Here is a 17,778-nt window from a genome sequence, read left to right on the forward strand (position 1 = left end):
CGCCTCTTCAGCAGCCCGCTTGCCTGCATGTGACTTGAAGGACCCTCCGTGCCTGTTCCTCTTCCTCCTGCCTTGGTGGGGTCTGTCTTCTTCCCTCGTCCTTGCACGTCTGTCCGTCAGTCCGTTCGTCCATCCACAGTGCCTGCTCGGCTCTCACAGGGCTGGTTCGGTGCGGGGCCCTGGGCTGGGCTCTCCTGCCCTGCCCGCGCCAGCCAGTGGAATCAGGCTGTGGGGTGGGGAATGTTCTGGGAGCTCTTGTTGCTTCTGACTCCTGAGGACTGATGCGGATCTCCCTGCGGTCAAAGGCCATCACCTCACCGGACAGTGGCCAGAGGGGGAGGACCTAGGCCGACGTCATGAACCACCTCCAGAGCCAAGCAGCTTTCTCTCTCCAGCTCCAAATCCACCCTTTCCTTGTCCCCCAGGAGATATTTGGGATGTGGGGTCTCAAGTCATCCCACGAGAATGTCTCATGGGGCTGGCTGAATTCTGTGGGGTGGGTGACTTGGCTGGGCCTAAGTGTACATGTTATGTGATAGAACAGAACTCACTGTTCCTAGAAGCAGTCCTTCATCCTGAAACCCCACTTAGGCACCCCCTTTCCCCACCCACCCTTCCTCTGCCCCACTATTCAGATTTGCTACCCCCAGATCCCCTCCCATCCAAGATCCCTCAGGGTAGAGTAAGCTGACAGCTCCCTGGAGAAAGGGCATTCATGGTTTTCTCTCCCACTAAGCCAAGCCCACGCTGTCCTGTGCAGAAACAGGAACGCTTCCTGAGGGTAGTTCTTTGGGTGGGTTTAGGGTTTCTTGGGCTAGTTCTGGGGGATTCAGAATATGCTATGAAACTATTGGTGGCCTCTCATAGTAGGACTAAGTTCTTCCTCTGGCCCCAGCCCAGCTATACTGCACCCCCATCTCTACTTGATATCTCCCCCACCCCCAAATCCTTAAGAACCGAGTCCCTTTCCAGCCCTTAGGCATGAAAGTCAAACTCGCATCCCTCTGGTCTTTCCACAATTAGCTGGAGTCTGGATGCGACCAGTCCCACCGTCACCGAAGGCCGTCTAGATGTGCCGGCCTGGCAGGCCTTTCTGCCCACGGTCAACCCTGGGGGCCGACCTCTGAGGCCCATCTGAGCCTCTGGATCTGTCTGCTCTCCCTGCCTGGCAAACACATCCTGTTTTCCTTGTCTTTCCCACCAGCGATGACGACATCGTGTTTGAGGACTTCGCCCGCCAGAGACTGAAAGGCATGAAGGACGACAAGGAGGAGGAGGAGGATGGTACTGGCTCACCGCAGCTCAACGACAGATAGACTGGGGCCGGCCCTCCCTCTGGGCAGCTCCAGGTCCGCGCTCATGCACTAGGAAGCTTATTCGTCTTCTTCCTGTCCTCATTCCCCCTCTCCCTTGTTCTTCTCATTCCTACCAGGGGGGCCCGGCGGTCTTCCAGGTCACGGTGGTGAACTTCTGGCCTCAGGATTGGCCCCACATCACCATGCCAACAGGGCCACGTGGACCACCTTCCCCCTCTCACCCCTCTCACAGGTCACCCCTCCAGCCCCCCTCTTTTCCTGCTGACCCCCAGAAAGGCCATCCAAGCTCTGGCCTTGGGATTTGACTTGGGATGGGGAGCAGAATGGGGAGGGTGGGGTAGAGGGCTTGAGACATGTGAGAAGATGCCCCTGGCCCCAGGCGGCTGGCACAGCTCTGGCAGCTAAATGATGACCGCACTGAGGGCCGCCCTCTTCTGGCCGAGAGGGGCACACCTGTGGATAGATTCTTAGTTCGGACCCACCAAACACCTCTCCCCTTCCACCCCTCTGTCCCCATCCTATGTCCCTCTGTTTCTTACGGTGACATTGGTAAAGGTTCACAGACCCCAGGAGTAGAGAAAAGCCACAGGACTGACTTTCTTACCAGCAGTTACCCAGTCTAAGGCAAGCTGTGTGAACTAGCCCGAGTCTAATTCAGTCCCATCAGGATGTAACACCCTAACTACCTTGTACCTTCTGTATGTGTCCTATCTATACGCATGCACGGAGAGAGAAGGGACAGGTCTTCACCGAGCACCAACCGGCCGCATAGTGAGCCCAAGCTCCTGGGGAGGTTTTCTGAAGGGTGGCTTCGAGAGATGGGGTTAGGGGAAAGAAGGTGAGCATCTGCTCTGCTCCCTCCTTTGCAGACTTAAAAGCAATCAGTGGTCCCCCGGGAAGTAAGGCTGGAGGTCCAGATGGGGCTGGGGACACTGGTACCCTACTACTTCCCCTCGCGGTTCTCCAGGGCTGAGCTGGGCTGGCCGTGCAGGCTGGGAGAGCATGCTTGCGGCCACTGTCCACAGGCAAAGGGCCCCCTGCCCCGGGAGGTGGCGTGGCCCATCGAAATGCCCTCCCCTAAAAGGAAGGGGTCTGCTGGGTAGCAAGGAACCCTTCATTTCCTTGGGGAGTTAATGACCCCCCAGTAGCTCCCAGTGTCATGGATGCCCAGTACCCATTGTTTGGTGTTGGTGTGATCGGGACCTGGGGCATTTTTCGGCAATGGGGCGGGCGGATGATGAGGTAGAAAGTGATAAAAGGTGTTCATTCTTGTCTGGCCTTTGACACCCACTTACTGTGTGACCTTGGGCAAGTTCCATTCTCCCTCTGGGCCTCAGTTCTTCACCTAGAAGACCAAAGCGTTTGACCAGATGATCACAAAGGGACCTCCCAGCTCAGACCTCCAAGAATTTATAAATCTGAGTTTCTGGTATGACGGGTGAGCCAGATCCAGACCATTGACTCTGGTCTGTCTGCCTCCAGAGAGGATTCATTGGGCCCCAGAGGTAGTAGGGCCATGGACAGCTCCTAGCCCACCCCTTCCCAGGCCCTTCTTGGGCCCCTAGAGGGCCACCTGATGTCAAGCTGCAGCCATAGCTAGCATGAGCTGCTCAGCCCTAGGGCCTGAGTATTATAGAAGACCAAGCTTGGATTTGCTTATGACAAGGCCTTGGGTGCCTCACAGCTCCCTGCGGAAGCAGACCCCCTTTGGTTTACCTTATACCCAAGAAAATGTGTTGCTTAGCAGGGCAGGGGGATCTCTCCTCCATCCCTGCTCCCTTTTATCTCTGTCCCATACTTGCCTGAAAAAGGAGACAACAAAATGTTATTATGCAAGTTGGGACCCCACCCTTTTCAGTCCTGCCCCTCCTGGGGTAGGCCGGGTAACCAGTATCCATGGCGAGAGTATCCATTTCACAAGCCTGGCGCTGCACCCCAGCCCTTCCCCTTCTGAATCTCATGAAGATGCAATTCTAGGGAGCCCTACCCTGTGTCGGGCCCAAGTTAGCTTGTGGCAGCCATACTTTCCTGGCCAGCTCTGGGGTCCTAGCTGTGGGTGCCCCAGGCATCCAACCCCTACCAGAGCTTGCTGGCAATTCACACCTCATTGGACAGCTGGAGAGTTGATGAAGGGCTGGAACACATGCCAAGCATATGCTGTCCAGGGTCTTCCTCTGGAACCTTTGAGGCTGGTATGAGACCCTTTAGGATTTGAGGTCATCACTCCCCTACAGACCAGCCTCTTCCTCCATCCCTCACCCGTGCACATGAAAGACTTATCAGCCCGGTTTCTGGAGCTTCTTCACCTCAACGTCACACTCACCCCTTCAGGTTTATCCAAGCGTTTGAAATTTCTTCAGCTGCAGGAAGTATCATAGCCCCATCTAGACTTTTACTCTTGGGCCCAGGGCTGCAGAAAGACAGCCCCTGTCCTCAGGAAGCTCATGGTCAGGTGGAAGTTCTAGGGGGAAGGATCGGGGGCCATTGCATTCAGGCCTCCTTGGCTGCTGCTAGCCCATATAGTGCCTTGATGTGACGTAGCAACAGTGCCCCTTCCAGGTGGACTCAGTCCACGTTAGAATGCACAGCTTTGAGAATGGCGCACAGGCTGGAGTTCAGCCCCCCTCTCCCTGGCCAGGTGCAGCACAGGCCAGAGCGTTTCCTTGGGCCTCTTCCTGAGGGAAAGACCCAGATCATCTTTCGAAGCTTCTGGTTGGCTCCAGACCCCTCTCCAGCGGCAGGCCCCCAACCATGACCGAGTCTTCCTGTGCAGGGCCCCTCTCCCTCCGGAGTTAGCCTGTCTGGAGCCCGGTGAGACCTTGGAGTGAAATTGAGGATGAAGGAGCCCCACCGGGCCGCAGGCACCAGCCCACAGTGCTGGCTCTGTGCTGACCCCCCAGCTCCGTGCTGGTACCTTCCAGTGGCCTGTATGGGTGGCATAGAGCTATCAGTCTGGGCAGGAAGGAGAAGCATGGCGCTGGGTGATAAGCTACAGGCAGAGGCCAGCTGGGCTTCCTCAGCGTTCCAACCATGAGCAGAGTGAAGTCCCGTGAAGAGAAGGGCTGAATTATTCAGTCAGACTCCATGGGCTGCCTTAGCCTCAAAGCGCAGACAGCGAGGGTGGGCACACCGGGGGTGGGGGCTTCCTTCAGCGGCTCGGGTGGTCGCTGACAAGTAGGTTCCCACATGGTACCGTGAAAAGCGTGCTGGCCTGGGAGCCCACGGTGTCTCCAGCCCAGTTGTCACCAACCAGCTGAGTAGCCTTGAGCAAGTCACTCAACCCCTTGGGCTCAGTTTCGCTAACTAGCAAATGAGACTGTAATCCCTTCCCCAACTGACTCAAGGAATCTGAAGCCCAGATGAGACAAAGGTCAGCTCTGTAAGTCGCAGATGGCTGCACAGGCTGTGGCCCTGGGATGGCAGGGCAGGAGCCCAGGGTCGCCCAGGAAGATGGCTGCGGGCTGTGCCCACCTCCCACCAGTCTTCATTTCTTACCCCTTCTCACTTAGGCAGATGCCACCCAGAAGGAGATGCAGTCAGTTTAACTTTGGTGACGCAGCTGAGAGAAAAATACTGTTCAGGAATGCCTCTCCCACAGACCAGACCGTGGCCCCAGCAATTACAGCAGAGACACAAGCCATGGCTATTGCCAGTGATTGGGCTAAAGGGTCAACCTGGACCCTCCTGGGCCTGGTGCCACCCCCATCTCCCATCTTTCAGATCCCACAGAGGCCAGGAAGCCTTGGCTCTGATCCCAAATTAGGGAGAGCTACCCACCTCCAGGCCAAGGGAGGGCTGAACCATTATTCCATCAAAGAACCCCAAGGGTGAGATGGAATAGAAATTGCCCTTCGAAGCAGAAGGTCCCCTGCAGGAGCAAGCACAGCCGCCAATGCTCCTTGGTGATACTTGGAAGGGATGGGGGCCCAGGAGAACCCAGGCCCCTTCCCCTGAGAGCTGAGACCCTGCTGACCTGTTCGTTCCCCAGTGGTTCCAGCGTCCCGCAAAGGCAGCTTCTCCTGCCAGTGACTGGGGACCGGACATTCTCCACCCATCCCAGAGGAAGGCTTTGGCCCCAGTCTTGAACTGTTATAGGGTCTCATGGGCACAGACCTATGTCTGTTCTGAAGTTTTTAAAGTCAACAAGGATCAAAACAGACTCTTCCGACCCTCATGCACAGGCCTGCGTCAAGCAGCCTGATGGTATTTTGCCATCCTTTTCCAGGCAGGTCCATCACTTCTGTCCTCCTTCCAGGACTGAAGTGGCCCACCTGTGGGGCAGTGTCCCCACCTCTTCCACTCCCCTGAGAGTCCCTGCACAGTGGCTTCAACGGGAGGCCCATCGAAGGGGGAGCACCCCCCACCCCAAGCACTCTCTCCCAACTCTTCACTCTGAAAGGGAAATCAAAGCACAGGTCCCCAGGACCCATGACCTACAGACACTCTGATGCAGTGGTTTTCAAACCAGGTGCTGTGGAACCCCTGGGTTTCACAGAGCTTCGCCAGGGGCTGCTAAGGTGGGAAGATGGGGGTGGAGGCAAAGGCTAGGTCTCCAGCGCCCCCCCGTCCCCACTTCCACCAGGACAACTCTGCTTTTATCTCTCTTGCCTCTTGAGGCTCCACCTTCAAACTTTTGAAGAAAAGCTTCTTCAAACCACCATTCTGAGGTTTGATCTTCAACCAGCAAGTGCAGGTTCTCTTCTTGCTTCTCATGTTGGAATGGCTTCAGCATTCCGATACAAAGTGTCTTTGTATTGGAACTTGGGTTGCAGACCTAGGCCCAAGCATCTGCTCACATACACACAAGCACACACACGCGTGCACGCATGCACGTGTGCACACACATGCACACGCACACACACACGCACACATTTGATGGTTTTGTAGCTCACCCACCCTGAAGCTGCTCTGGCCTGGGTTTGATTTGGGCAGGAGCCTAGGTGCTCAGTGAGCGTGGGTCTTACCTTGATATCAGCCCATGCAGGGTGGGGGACGGTGGAGCAAGGAACTAGGCCCAGCGCCCACCCCACGACTTGTGTCAGCACCCCACTTCCCTGGCCCAGGCCTATGGGACATGTGATGGGAGAAGGAGGAACGAGACTCTGGTTCCTCTTTATATACAGCAGATGGATGGACATTTGGGTTCTTACAAAAGAAATGTTGAGGGAGGACACAGTCCCTCCAGAGACCTTTAAAGCAGCCAGTTTCCCTTGAGCAATTCTAATAGGCTTCCACGCCCACATCTGTGGACAAGCAAGTGTGTGCGCAACAGGAAGGTGCCTGAAGAGATGCTGGTCCTCCACCCACAGTCTCTGCCAACCTGCCCCTCTGCCCGGGCCCCCCACCAGGGCTGACTATGGGGTGGCACATTGGTTAGACCTGGACCAGCCCTAGACACAGAATCCTGTCCTGGCCCCCCAGTGAGGGCATTCTAGGTGAAAATGTGAGGCTCAGGGCACAGCAGACCATGTGGCATGGGAGAAAGTTCTGTGTTCAGTCTGAGTATGCCCTTGGGAACCCCACTGACCTTAGTTTCCCCGTGCCTAAGATGTGGCTAGTGCCAGGCTCTGCCCACCTCACAGATTACTGCAAGGGGAGGTCATGGGGGGTATGATAGGGGGTGTCCTATGAGAGGTGGGAGCTGCACAAACTTGGGGTGTGGTTGTGGCCTGCACTGTAGATCAGCAGAGCACATGGGGGAATGAGTATGGGATGTGCCAACTTTCCAGGGCATCTCTGCTCAGTGTTAAGGTCTAGCCACAGATGCTATGGGACACCTGCCTCTTCCTACCCAGTGGGAGCCAGGATTCAGCCTGGCACAGTGACTGTGGATCCTGGACGCAGGGAGTGACAGGTGGCTGGGACAGGTCTCCAGGTCTGATACCCTTCTGTTAAGTGATTATTTTATAACACCCTCTATCCTGGGCCACCTGCCAGGTTTATCTGTTGTACCTGTGACATTCCTTATTATGTCAGATAAGTTATTACAGTTTACTCAACTCTAACAGGACAAATGAACAAGAGAACCATAAATAGGAGACCATTAAAGGTCTTTTGTGACAGATGCTGAGTGTGCGTTCATTTCTGTCTCATTAGCTCGTGGCAAGACCTAGATCAGCAAATCCTGTCCCTACTGCCTTGGAATGTTGGACAGGGCCTGTGGCTGGGTCAGGTGTTTTCTTCCCTTCTCTGTGACCCCAACTCCAACCCGGTTCCTGCACCCCCTTCTGGAAACTGCCAAAGAGCTTTCTCCTCCTCACTCCCCCCGCCATTTATCAGTCTTCTGGCCTTGGGGAAGTTGCCAGACCTCTCAGACATCATTGGATCCCATGACCCCTGGTTTGCTCCTCAAGTAAGCCACCACCCTATCTTCTCTTTGGCACTCCCAACCACTCCAGTTGGAAACCTGCCCCTGTCCCAGCCCTGGGTCTTATTTAGTTCTTATCTCCTGCTCGGCTGGGTCTCCCTGAAGTCACTTCATTTTTCCATGACTTACTCAATGCCTGTTCCCAAAGAACACATGGGAGGAGTGGGGATACAGGTGAGGAAGAGTCAAAGTTCTAAATGATACAGGGATACTGAGGAAGGTACTGAGGAATTCAGACCACAGGAGAAACATGTCTCTGCTGGCGACCCAAAGCAGAGAGTGAGAGAAACGCTTCTCTCTTCCTGCCCCCTAACGTCATGCCCATGCCTACCCTTGGCACAATCTAATTAAAAGCTGATTTTCAAGGAATCTTGGGAAATGCGGTTTGCGATGGTCGGTGCCCCGCAATACAGAGCAGGAGGTCAGGGGATTAGATCTGAGACCAAAAAGGTGAACCGCCAGCTCTTCCTCAATCTTCTCATCCAAAAAATCGAAATAATCATGTTGGCCTGGATACCACAATTGAGAAGGAGTGCCCTGACATCTAAACAGGACCGTAAATGTGGGAGAAATATTTATTTTTGAACCCAAACCTGATAGAACTGAATGGAGAAATACACAAATCCGCAACACTCCTCCCTCAGTGATCAGTAGAGCAGGAAGACAGGGAATTAGTAATGATACAGGAGACCTGAACAACACTATCAGTTAACTTGACTTAATTGATATTAATAAAATATTTCACTCAAAATGATAAAATGTGCATCATTTTCAAGTGCACATGGAACAGTCACCAAGAAAGAGGCCCATTTTCTGGGCCTAAAAAATACCTGAACAAATTTAAAAGAATTTAAATAATAAAAAGCATGTTTTCAGACCATAACAGAATTAAACTAGAAATTAATAATAGAGAAGTATCTGGAAAATTTACAAATACTTGGACATTAAGCAATCTTGTAAATAAAGAGAAAACCACATGGAAAATTAGAAAATATTCTGAATTAAATAAAAATGAAAACAAAAATAAGTAAATTTGTGGGATGCTACTCAATTATTTCGATAGATGCAGAAACGGCATTTGTCAAAATTCAATATCCATCCTTGATTTAAAAATAACAACAACCTAAAGCCTTAGTGAACTTCCTTAATCGAATAAAGGGCATCTACAAAAAACCTACAGCTGACACCATACTTAATGGCGAAACTGTGTGGTAGTGGTGAATGATTTTCTTCTAAGACTGGGAACAAGGCAAGGATGACTGTTCCCACCACTCGTGCTATTTAACATCCTACTAAAGTCCCAGCCAGTACAATGAGGCAAGAGAAAGATGTAAAAGGTCTACTGATTGTAAAGAAAGAAATAAAATGGTCTCTATTCACAGACACATGGTTACTTATGTAGAAAATCCCAAGAAATCTACCCCAAAAAGGTATTAGAAGTAATGAGTGAGTCTATATTGGTCGCGGAATACATGATCAATACACAAAAGTCCATTGTACTTCTGGATAATAACAGCAAACAACTGGAAATTGAAATTAAAAAGACAATGGCAAAAAGAAAGACAATGCCAAATAAAAAGATAACACCACTTACAACAGCACCAAAATGGAAATACTTAGGTAAAAATATAACAAAATATGTGCATAATCATATTGGTGAAAGAAATCAAAGAAGACCTAAACAAATTGAGACATTTACCATGTTCATGGATTGGCAGATTCAATACTGTTAAGATATCAGTTCTCTCCAAACTGACTGTAGGTTCAATGCAATCTGAATCAAGATACCTTCAGGACTGGTTTTTTGTTGTTGTTTTTGCAGATACAGACAAGCTGATTCTAAAATTTATATGGGGAGGTAAAGGAACTAGAATTGCCAAGCAATTTTTAAAAGGAAAAACAAAATTGGAATTCTCTACTACCTAATCTCCGGAATTATCATGAAGCTACAATAATCAAGACAGTGTGGTAGTGGTGAAAGAACAGACATCTACATTGATGGGACAGAATCCAGAATCAAGAAATAGACCTCCATATTGATTTTCCAAAAAGGTGCAACGGTAATCCAATTGTCTTTCCAATAAATAGTGCTGGTGATGATGTGGAGACTGGAACACCCAACACTACTGGTGGGAATACAAAGTGTGTGGACACTCTGGCAGTTCCTTAAAGATTTAAACATATTTACATAAGACTTACATAAGACTTCTACTCCCCAAAGAAAAGTTACGTTCTCACAAAAACCTGTATGTGAACATTAATAATGGCTTTATTGTCAAACACTGGAAACAACCCAAATGTTCTTCAACTAGAGTGAATGGATGAACTATTGTACAGCCGTACCATAGAATCCCACTCTGGAATAAAAATGAGCAAACTAATGATACCTACAACAGCATGGACCTTAAATACTTATGCTAAGTGAAGGAAGACAGACTTGAAAAGGACAAATATATATGATTCTATTTATATGACATTTGGAAAAGGGAAAACTATGAGGACAGGAAACAGACCACTAGTTGCCAGCGGTTGGGGTTGAGGGAGGGTTGGCTATAAAGGGACTACAAGAGGGATTTTGGGGGGTGATGGAACTGTTCTGTATCTTGATTGTCAAAATCAACTGTAAGCCCAAAGAGTGGATTTTACTTTATGCAAATATGTACCTCCATAAAAAAGCAAAAAAAAAAAAGGGCAAAGAAGAAAGTAAACAATTTATATCACAGATCGCAAACAATATTTGTTGGGCGTATGCCCTTTGCTGGAGTTTATGCTGGACTCTGAAGACACAAAGATAAATAAGATAGTCCCTTTAAGGAGCTCATAGATTCATGGGAGGATAAGGCACGATGACAAAGGTCTGGAATTTCTGTTGAGGGATATTGGAGATGGGGCTGACATGTACTCGTGGCATGCCATGAGAGCACTAAGGAGGGGTCATCATCTTTAGCTGGGGTGGGTAAGATGAGGAATAAGGCAGGCTTCTCAGAGAAGAGGAGGAATTGCTTCAACTGAGTTTTGAAGGCCGAGAAGGAGTTAGGCAGGAGAGGGGAGGCTATAGACACTGGCCAGAACTGACCTCCCATCCGATATTTGAATCCTCAGTCTCAGCACCTTTGCACCCAATGTTTCTTCTGCTTGGACAGATAGATCCCACAGAGCTTCCCATCCTTCAGGGTAAGCGACCTTCTCAGAGGGGTCTGCTTGACTACCCTGGTCGAAGACATCGTTCCCTATCGCTCTTATGTCATGCTATTTCCCTCATAAGAAGTGTCTTGCTTGTTTATGAGAGCACATGGGCTCTGGGTTCTAAGCCCAATTTGTCCTCTTAGTGTGACTTGGAGCAAATCATTCACATTATGTGCCTTACTTCTTCATTTCTAAGTAGGAATAATAACTGCTTTGTAGAATTGTCATCAGGATAAAATGGGTTAATATATATGATGTGCCTAGAACAACCCCCAGCTTCTTCCTAGCACTGTGCTTAGCACACAGTAGGCACTTTATAAAATACTTGAAGATTCTGACTAAATGAAAGAAAGAACTTTCCCATGCTCACCAGCAGAAGGCGCATGCATGCAAGAAAAATTAAAACTGGTTCCACTTCGACACAAATTGGCCAGCAGATGTCGCTGCAGCTCTCTGGGTAAAGGAACCAAGACCTGTGGAGGGCTGAGCCAGTGGCCCACATTACGCAGATAGAACGCTGGACAAATATCTCATATGGAGGGCCAGAAAGTTGTAATTGTACTAAAAAGCCAAAGTTGAGAAGCTAGGCTAAATTATGTTTTACGTGATTACATATTCTATAGCTGCATTTTCTTTCTGTTTTCTCACTTTTATCAAATAATAACAAGGAGCTGGCTATGCAAGTATCTTATATAACCACAACGTCAGTTCAGTGATGTGCGAGGTTATGGGAATCTAAGAGAGTGGGCATCTGAGCGCAGCAGAGGGAGGCCACGAGCCCTGTGTGATGTTTCTTCCCTGGTGCTGTGGATCTCTGCGGGGCAGGGACAGCGCCAGGACTGGGCATCACCCAAAAGGGAACTGATCTGGTGTGGACAATGGGCCAGATAACCAATCTATACAAATAAAAGTCTGGGGGGGTACAGTGATGGGAAGAAGAGGTGAGGTTAGGACAGCAGAGGGGACTCAAGCTGTCCTGATGCTCTCCGCATAGGGAAGGCATCTCAGGCAGACAGTATTATGTGAGCAAAGGTACGCGGCCTGGAATCTCTGGGCTTGGTTATTAAAATCTAAGTAGTTCAGTGTAGCTGGAGAATGGTGTTCAAGTATGTGTTTAGCATGGCTGGAGGATAAGGTCAAGGATCGGGAGCGTATTATTATTAGTGTTGGTAGACTAGCTAGTCTAGCAGTCTAGCACTTTTTCTTTTCCCCTCCAGTCTTGTCAAAAGTCACTGGAGTCCAAGGCCCACCAGCCTGGTACAGTCCTAAATTCTTCTTGTCCCGATTTAATTCTCAAGCGTGGCTTCTTTCACTCCCCAAAGTTTCCTGGTTTGGTTGGTCCCCTTATTTAGGGGCCCCACGTGCTTCCGTTGTTACCATGACCTGGTCTTTACTGAGGACATCTGCAGGACCCGGTCCATCTCATCAGGTGCCCAGCAGAAAGTAGAGGCTCAGGAAGGATGAGTTTTATATCTGGGGACCACAGAGCTTGGGGTTCCAGAGCAAACTCCTCTCTCCTCTCAGGGAGGGACAGAGATGCCCCTTCCCCGGGGGAGGATGCCCCGGGGGGTTTCTGCCTGCAAGAGGTTGAAGCAGGTTTCCGAGGCCTGCCAGAAGCTGCTGCTGGAGGCTGAAAAGTCCTCCGCACCCCTTTGTTGTTGGCTTCCCCCTCCCACCGCCCCCCATCTCCAGGCCACCGCAGGTGTGGGTCTGGCTGCAGGAGGCAATGATCAGAAGGGTGGAGATACAGGGTGAAGAGATAGGACAGCCCTGCCAGATACTCAGACCCAGAGCTGGACAGGGATGGCCCCGGGGACATCCTGGATTCTGGATTTGCTCTGATTCTGGTTGGGCTCCTGAGCTCCCTGGGCCTCAATTTCCCTGTCGGTACTATGAAGGGTGAGTTGGGGTGGTCTGCAAGGGACCAGCCAGCCCCAGGTGAATTGGCTTGAGGCAGGGCCTCCTTGAGGGAGTAGGGGGTGGTAAGGGAGGGTGGTGGAGGAGGGTGGTGGAAGTCTGAGGAAGTGGAGGAGGGGACTCCAAAGGCTGCCAAGCACATTACCACAGAAATATTAACTGCCCCGTCACTTCTCCCAGTCTGGCAAAGGCCATGACCATAAATCAGGGCCATGAGTCGGCCAGGCAGAGACTTAATGAAGAAGGAGATGAACTTCAGTGAGAGCAGGCAGTCCCTCTGGAGGTCACAAGGCCAGCCCCAGCCTGGACAAAAGGAGCCTGGAATCAGAGAGGGGCCTGGGGTGTCCACGGAGCCGGCCCTGCCATGTTCACTGCTGAACCCCCAGCACACAGTGCACAGTAGGGTCTCAACCAGTATTTCTGACTGAGGACCACATGGCGTGGCCAGTCATGTGAAGCTCAGACTGAAACCCAGTCCCTCTGGACTCTGTTCAGGCCCTTACCAGTTCCCACACCGGACCTGAGGGGCGTGGGGAGGAAAGGGGCAGCGGAAGTAAAAAGCTTCTCAAGGAGATGGTGATCGTGGCTTCCCTTTGTTTCTGAGAGGGAAGTTCAGCTTTTACAGGGCCACAAACCCTGCGAAGTCTGACATGTTTCTCAAAGTGCGTCGTTTTGTGTCTATCACATTTCTGACAGTTACACACCTTTTCTCTCCCTCTGCGGCTCTTTAAGGGGACATCCTAGATGGAGTTCTTCCCCCTGGCACTTGGCCCTTGCACCCTCCTGCCTGCCTCAGACTTCCAGCAGCATTAGCAGCGTTAGGATTAGAGGGGGAGGCTGGTCATTCAGTGAGGCTTGGGCATTGCTCAGAGTGTCTGGAGTGGTGGGTGGCATCAGGGTATCATGGTATCAGGGCCAGTCAGACTCCTCCCTGTCACCCTTTCCTTTCTCTTCTAGGCTCCTATAGTGGCCACCACCCTTGTCCCCCTTCCATCTGGGCTCCCATGGGCATGGCTTTATCTGATTCCCCTGTCTTCAGTGCCCAGCATGAGACCTAGCACAAAAAGGATAGACAGAAGGAAGCAAAAGTAAGAGGCACTGGGCAGCACTCCTGCTTCCCATATCCCACTTCTCCACTTCCTTGGGTTCTCCTCTAAGGGCCCTCCTCTAAGAGGTCCCCCCAGAGCCTCCCAGCGAAGAACGTGGGGAGCACAGATCCATGTCACGCACACACATGCACCTCCCTAACCCCAGCCATTGGCGGTCTTCTCCCGTTCTCAGACTCCCAAGATCTTCCTGCCTCCAGTGCCTCGCACAGAGCGGACACTGCTGACCCTTCTCTTCTTCAAAATCCTACCCACCTTTCAAAACTCCACTCACATGGGACTTCCTCTAAGTAGAAGTCTCTCTAGGCTGGGTCAGGGGCCCTTCCTCTAAGCTCTGTTTCCCGGGACTTCTCTTCTCTAGACCATGATTCAATACGATTCTCCCTGGGTCATTAGCTTCTCTAGAACTGGTGAAGTTGTATTCGGTAGAGGCTGAACGGCTGGCTGGATTTGCAGAGGAGGCAAGGCCGGGGGCCCGAGGGACCTGTTGATAGTCCCATCAGGCCAAAGGCCACTGGGCTGCAGGAAGGGTGGCAGCCCAGAAGCAACATTTAATGGGAATTGGTGAATGGCGCTAAGGTTAAATACCAACTGGCATACACTAGTCACTCAATTAGTTGATTTTTGACAACTATTGATTCAGTACTTAGCTCAGCAGCAGCTCTCACATAAAATTCTCAAAGATTTTTGCTGACAACGAACCCACAGCTAACAGCATGTTTTATTTGCCAGGATCCACTGCAGTCTTAGGCTACGTTATGAGGGCATGTCTTTGGAACCGGGGAGGTGAAATCTTAGAGACACAGGTCTCTAACCTGTGTTAGAGACATCATTACGGATTTTGTCCTGGAGAACCGGGAGAGCGCCTGCTGAAGGTCATCCACAGGTGGGAACACTTCAAGGGAATGTGACCCCTTCTCACGAGGAAAGACTGGGAGTTTGCTGGGAACAGACAGATACTCCCGCACCATCTCCAACTCTGGGAAGAGCTGTGCTGGGTGAGGCAAAGCTGGGGCGGCCAGGGAGTTCCAGGCCGACTCTCCAGGCAATGAAAGAGATGCTCCCAGGAGGGGAGGGAGTGAGCCTCTCACCTAGAGAGGGTGCCCCTTGTTGAGAGCGCCTAGGAGGCTTCCCACATTATCTCTGACGTCCTTTTCAGTGTCTAAAAGGCACAAATTCTACAATTATGTGGCCCTAAGTTTCCCAAATGCCAGAATTCTAGCCTTCTGCCATGTAGTTCTAGGGCTCTGAGAATCCGAATGCGAAATAATCCAGTCTGGGGACCTTGAGGCAGGAGATAAGCCTCTTTAGTGGTCCTGCTGGCCCAGAACCCACCTGTCTCCTGGCTCCACGTATCTCAAGGGGTCATTTTATCCATACTCACCCCGCTCTACTTCTTGGCTGCTGCTTCTCTCAGCCTCTCACGTACCCAAGGTGCAGTTCCGGTGGTCCTCTCCCCAGGACAGCATAGCATGACACAGGTTATAAGGGAGTGTCAGGTAATTCATCAGAGGGGATGACACCAAAGAGGCAAATAACGATCCCTCCTTTCCTGCCTGAATTAACTGCCTCTGATTCTCTGTAGCTGGATTTCCTCCCTGATGGCCTCATCTGATGCTGTTTCCAGTCCAACAGCACATCTCCCCCCACCCCCCGCCCTGCACCGCAGTGATGAGGAATGACAGGGTAAAAGGATGTAGAGAAGTGTAGGATTCCACCCTGGCTGTGGATGGCCCCCTCTCAGGGGATAAAAGACAGGCTGGTTTGGAGAGCGATGTAATCCCAGTGGGAAGTCCCTCCATGTGTCTCACCTCAATCAGAGTCTATTTCTTCTCCCATACGCCGGGAGAAGACGCCAAAAGTCACTGCCTCACCTCAGGGATGTCCAAAACGCCCTCCCAAGTGTCCCCTCCCACCTCCTTTAATGCCCCAAGGTCAGCAGGAATGATAAAGCACCACTTACAAGAATAGAGTATCCGAGATTATTGCAGACTTTATAGAAAACTGCCCAAGGGAGATCCAGATGTCTTGGGTGGGGGTGGGAAGGCAGGCCTCAAGCCAGTATGTTGAAGGGGGGGACTTCCTGTGTGCAGAGGCAGCACAGGCCAGCCCTTCTGCCTGACCTAGGGGATGGGAGTCAGGGAGAGGCAGCCCCCTCCCCTCTCACCAATTGTGCTTTGGGATCATGCAGAAGGCAGGGCACTGAGGCTCTGATCTTAAACAGGATGACTTGTGCCTGAGACAAGAGATGAGGCCCCTCACCTCTTCTAAAAGGCATGGGGGAGGGGAGCATGGCAGCAAGGGATCCCCAGGGAAGAAGAGTCACATGGGCAGGAAAGAGCTTGTGGGCAGCAGCTCCCAGCCCTCCAAACCCTCCTCCCCTACCCCTCTCTGAGGCCACAATGTACGGGTGACCCCGGTTCTGAGGCCCAGCCAACTACTTTGAACCCCTAGGACCCTCTCCTTCTGCATGGGGATCTACCAGTATGGCTGGGGGATGCTTGGCACCTTCACCTGTCTTGCAGGGCTGGAGAACTCATCCTAGGAGGAAAGTGGGGGTGGGCACACCCCAGGAATGGATTCCTCACTGGACCCTGACCCAGTGAGTGCAAGCGATGGGTGTAGGGGGGATAGAGAGCCTAAGACTTGGGCAGGGGGATTAAACTCTGATCAGGGTGAACAGCTGAGAGTCTTGAGATTAGGGATAAGCACTGAGTATTGGGGGATCAGAGCCCCAGTGAGAAAGGCTGAGGATCGGTTCCATACTAAGGCTATAACAGGGTGTGACTGTCCCTGGGATGGGAGACAGATGGAGGTGAGTCCCAGTCCTGGGCCAAGGAAGGGAAGAGCCTGAGCCAGAGCTGGGGTGGGGGGCAGTATGAAATACATCCCCAGATTCGGGGAGAGTGCCTGACCCTCAGAGCCCTGGGATGTGGGTGTCTGCAGGATAGGAGGGCTCAGAGCTCTGGGGTGAGAAAAAGGCTCAAAGTCCACAAAAGCCTTCAGAGGGGTGCTCTGCTTCTGAGACCAGAATGGGATGAGAGGGTCCCTGAGCCCTGGGAAGGGAGTTGAGGTCTCCAAGCTGGAGATGGGAGTCAGGGATGTCTAGGGTGATGCTTCCCACTGAGAGGTCAGGCCTCAAAGTATAGGGTGGTGGAGGCAGTCTTAGGGCTTTCGGACTGAAGGACAAAGTTTCCTAGCCAAGTCTCGAAAGGGGGAGGGTGCTTTTGAGGGTTCAGGAGGGATGTGTCAGAGCCTGAGATGGGCAGGTAGGGTTTCTGGAATGAGAAGGGGGTGTCTCTTGATCTTTGATGGTGAAAGCTCTCGGTGGTTGGGGAGAGGGGTTACAGCTTGGGGCCTCCGGGGAGGGGGGGAATGCCATAATCCAAAGGTCTCAGGCCGGTCAGGAACAAGTCTCGAAGCCCCCAGCTCGCGGGGGTCTCATACCCATGGCTTCAGGCCAGGCCATCCCAGTAAAGTCATCAGCTGGCAGGGAGAGCCGTCAAACCCCAAGGGGGAACACTCAGAGGCCCGAGCCCGGGGAAGTGGCGCGGGAACCGGCGGGGGCGGCCGGGGCGGGCGCGCGACGCGGGTCGGCGTCCTGCTCATAACGGTAGTGGTAGCCCTCCATCTGGTCCCGGCAGGCCTCACGCAAGTTGCGCATCCAGCGCTGGATGCCGCGGCGGTTTAGGTAGAGCACCATGAGGAAGATGAGGCCGATGAGCGCCAGCACCAGCCCAAAGAAGACGTAGGAGGCTTCCAGCTCCGGGCCGGCGACTTCCACTTCTTCCCCGCGACCATCGGCGTCGCCGTCGGTGCAGCGCAGCCGCGCCTCGTCCAGGTCCAGGAAAGGCCGGTCCTGCAGCGCCCGCGGGGCGGCGCAGCG

General features: G+C 52.1%; 2 protein-coding genes across 5 annotated transcripts in view; one reads left to right on the forward strand and one right to left on the reverse strand.

The window, feature by feature from the left end:
- Positions 1-7,380, forward strand: part of ARRB1 (arrestin beta 1) — a 75,955-nt gene extending 68,575 nt beyond the window's left edge. For all 4 annotated transcript variants that reach the window (XM_019795366.2, XM_019795367.2, XM_019795365.2 and 1 more), the window contains one exon: positions 1,205-7,380. In XM_019795366.2, the coding sequence (XP_019650925.1) occupies positions 1,205-1,316 (112 nt within the window). In that variant the 3' untranslated portion in view covers positions 1,317-7,380. The remainder of the gene's footprint in view (positions 1-1,204) is intronic.
- An 8,482-nt stretch (positions 7,381-15,862) lies between these two features.
- TPBGL (trophoblast glycoprotein like) overlaps positions 15,863-17,778 on the reverse strand; it is a 2,443-nt gene continuing 527 nt past the window's right edge. The window contains exon 2 of the mRNA XM_034667598.1: positions 15,863-17,778. Coding sequence (XP_034523489.1) covers positions 17,416-17,778 — 363 coding nt within the window. The 3' untranslated portion in view covers positions 15,863-17,415.

Source organism: Ailuropoda melanoleuca, chromosome 8 (assembly GCF_002007445.2).
Source record: "Ailuropoda melanoleuca isolate Jingjing chromosome 8, ASM200744v2, whole genome shotgun sequence".
NCBI lineage: Eukaryota > Metazoa > Chordata > Mammalia > Carnivora > Ursidae > Ailuropoda > Ailuropoda melanoleuca.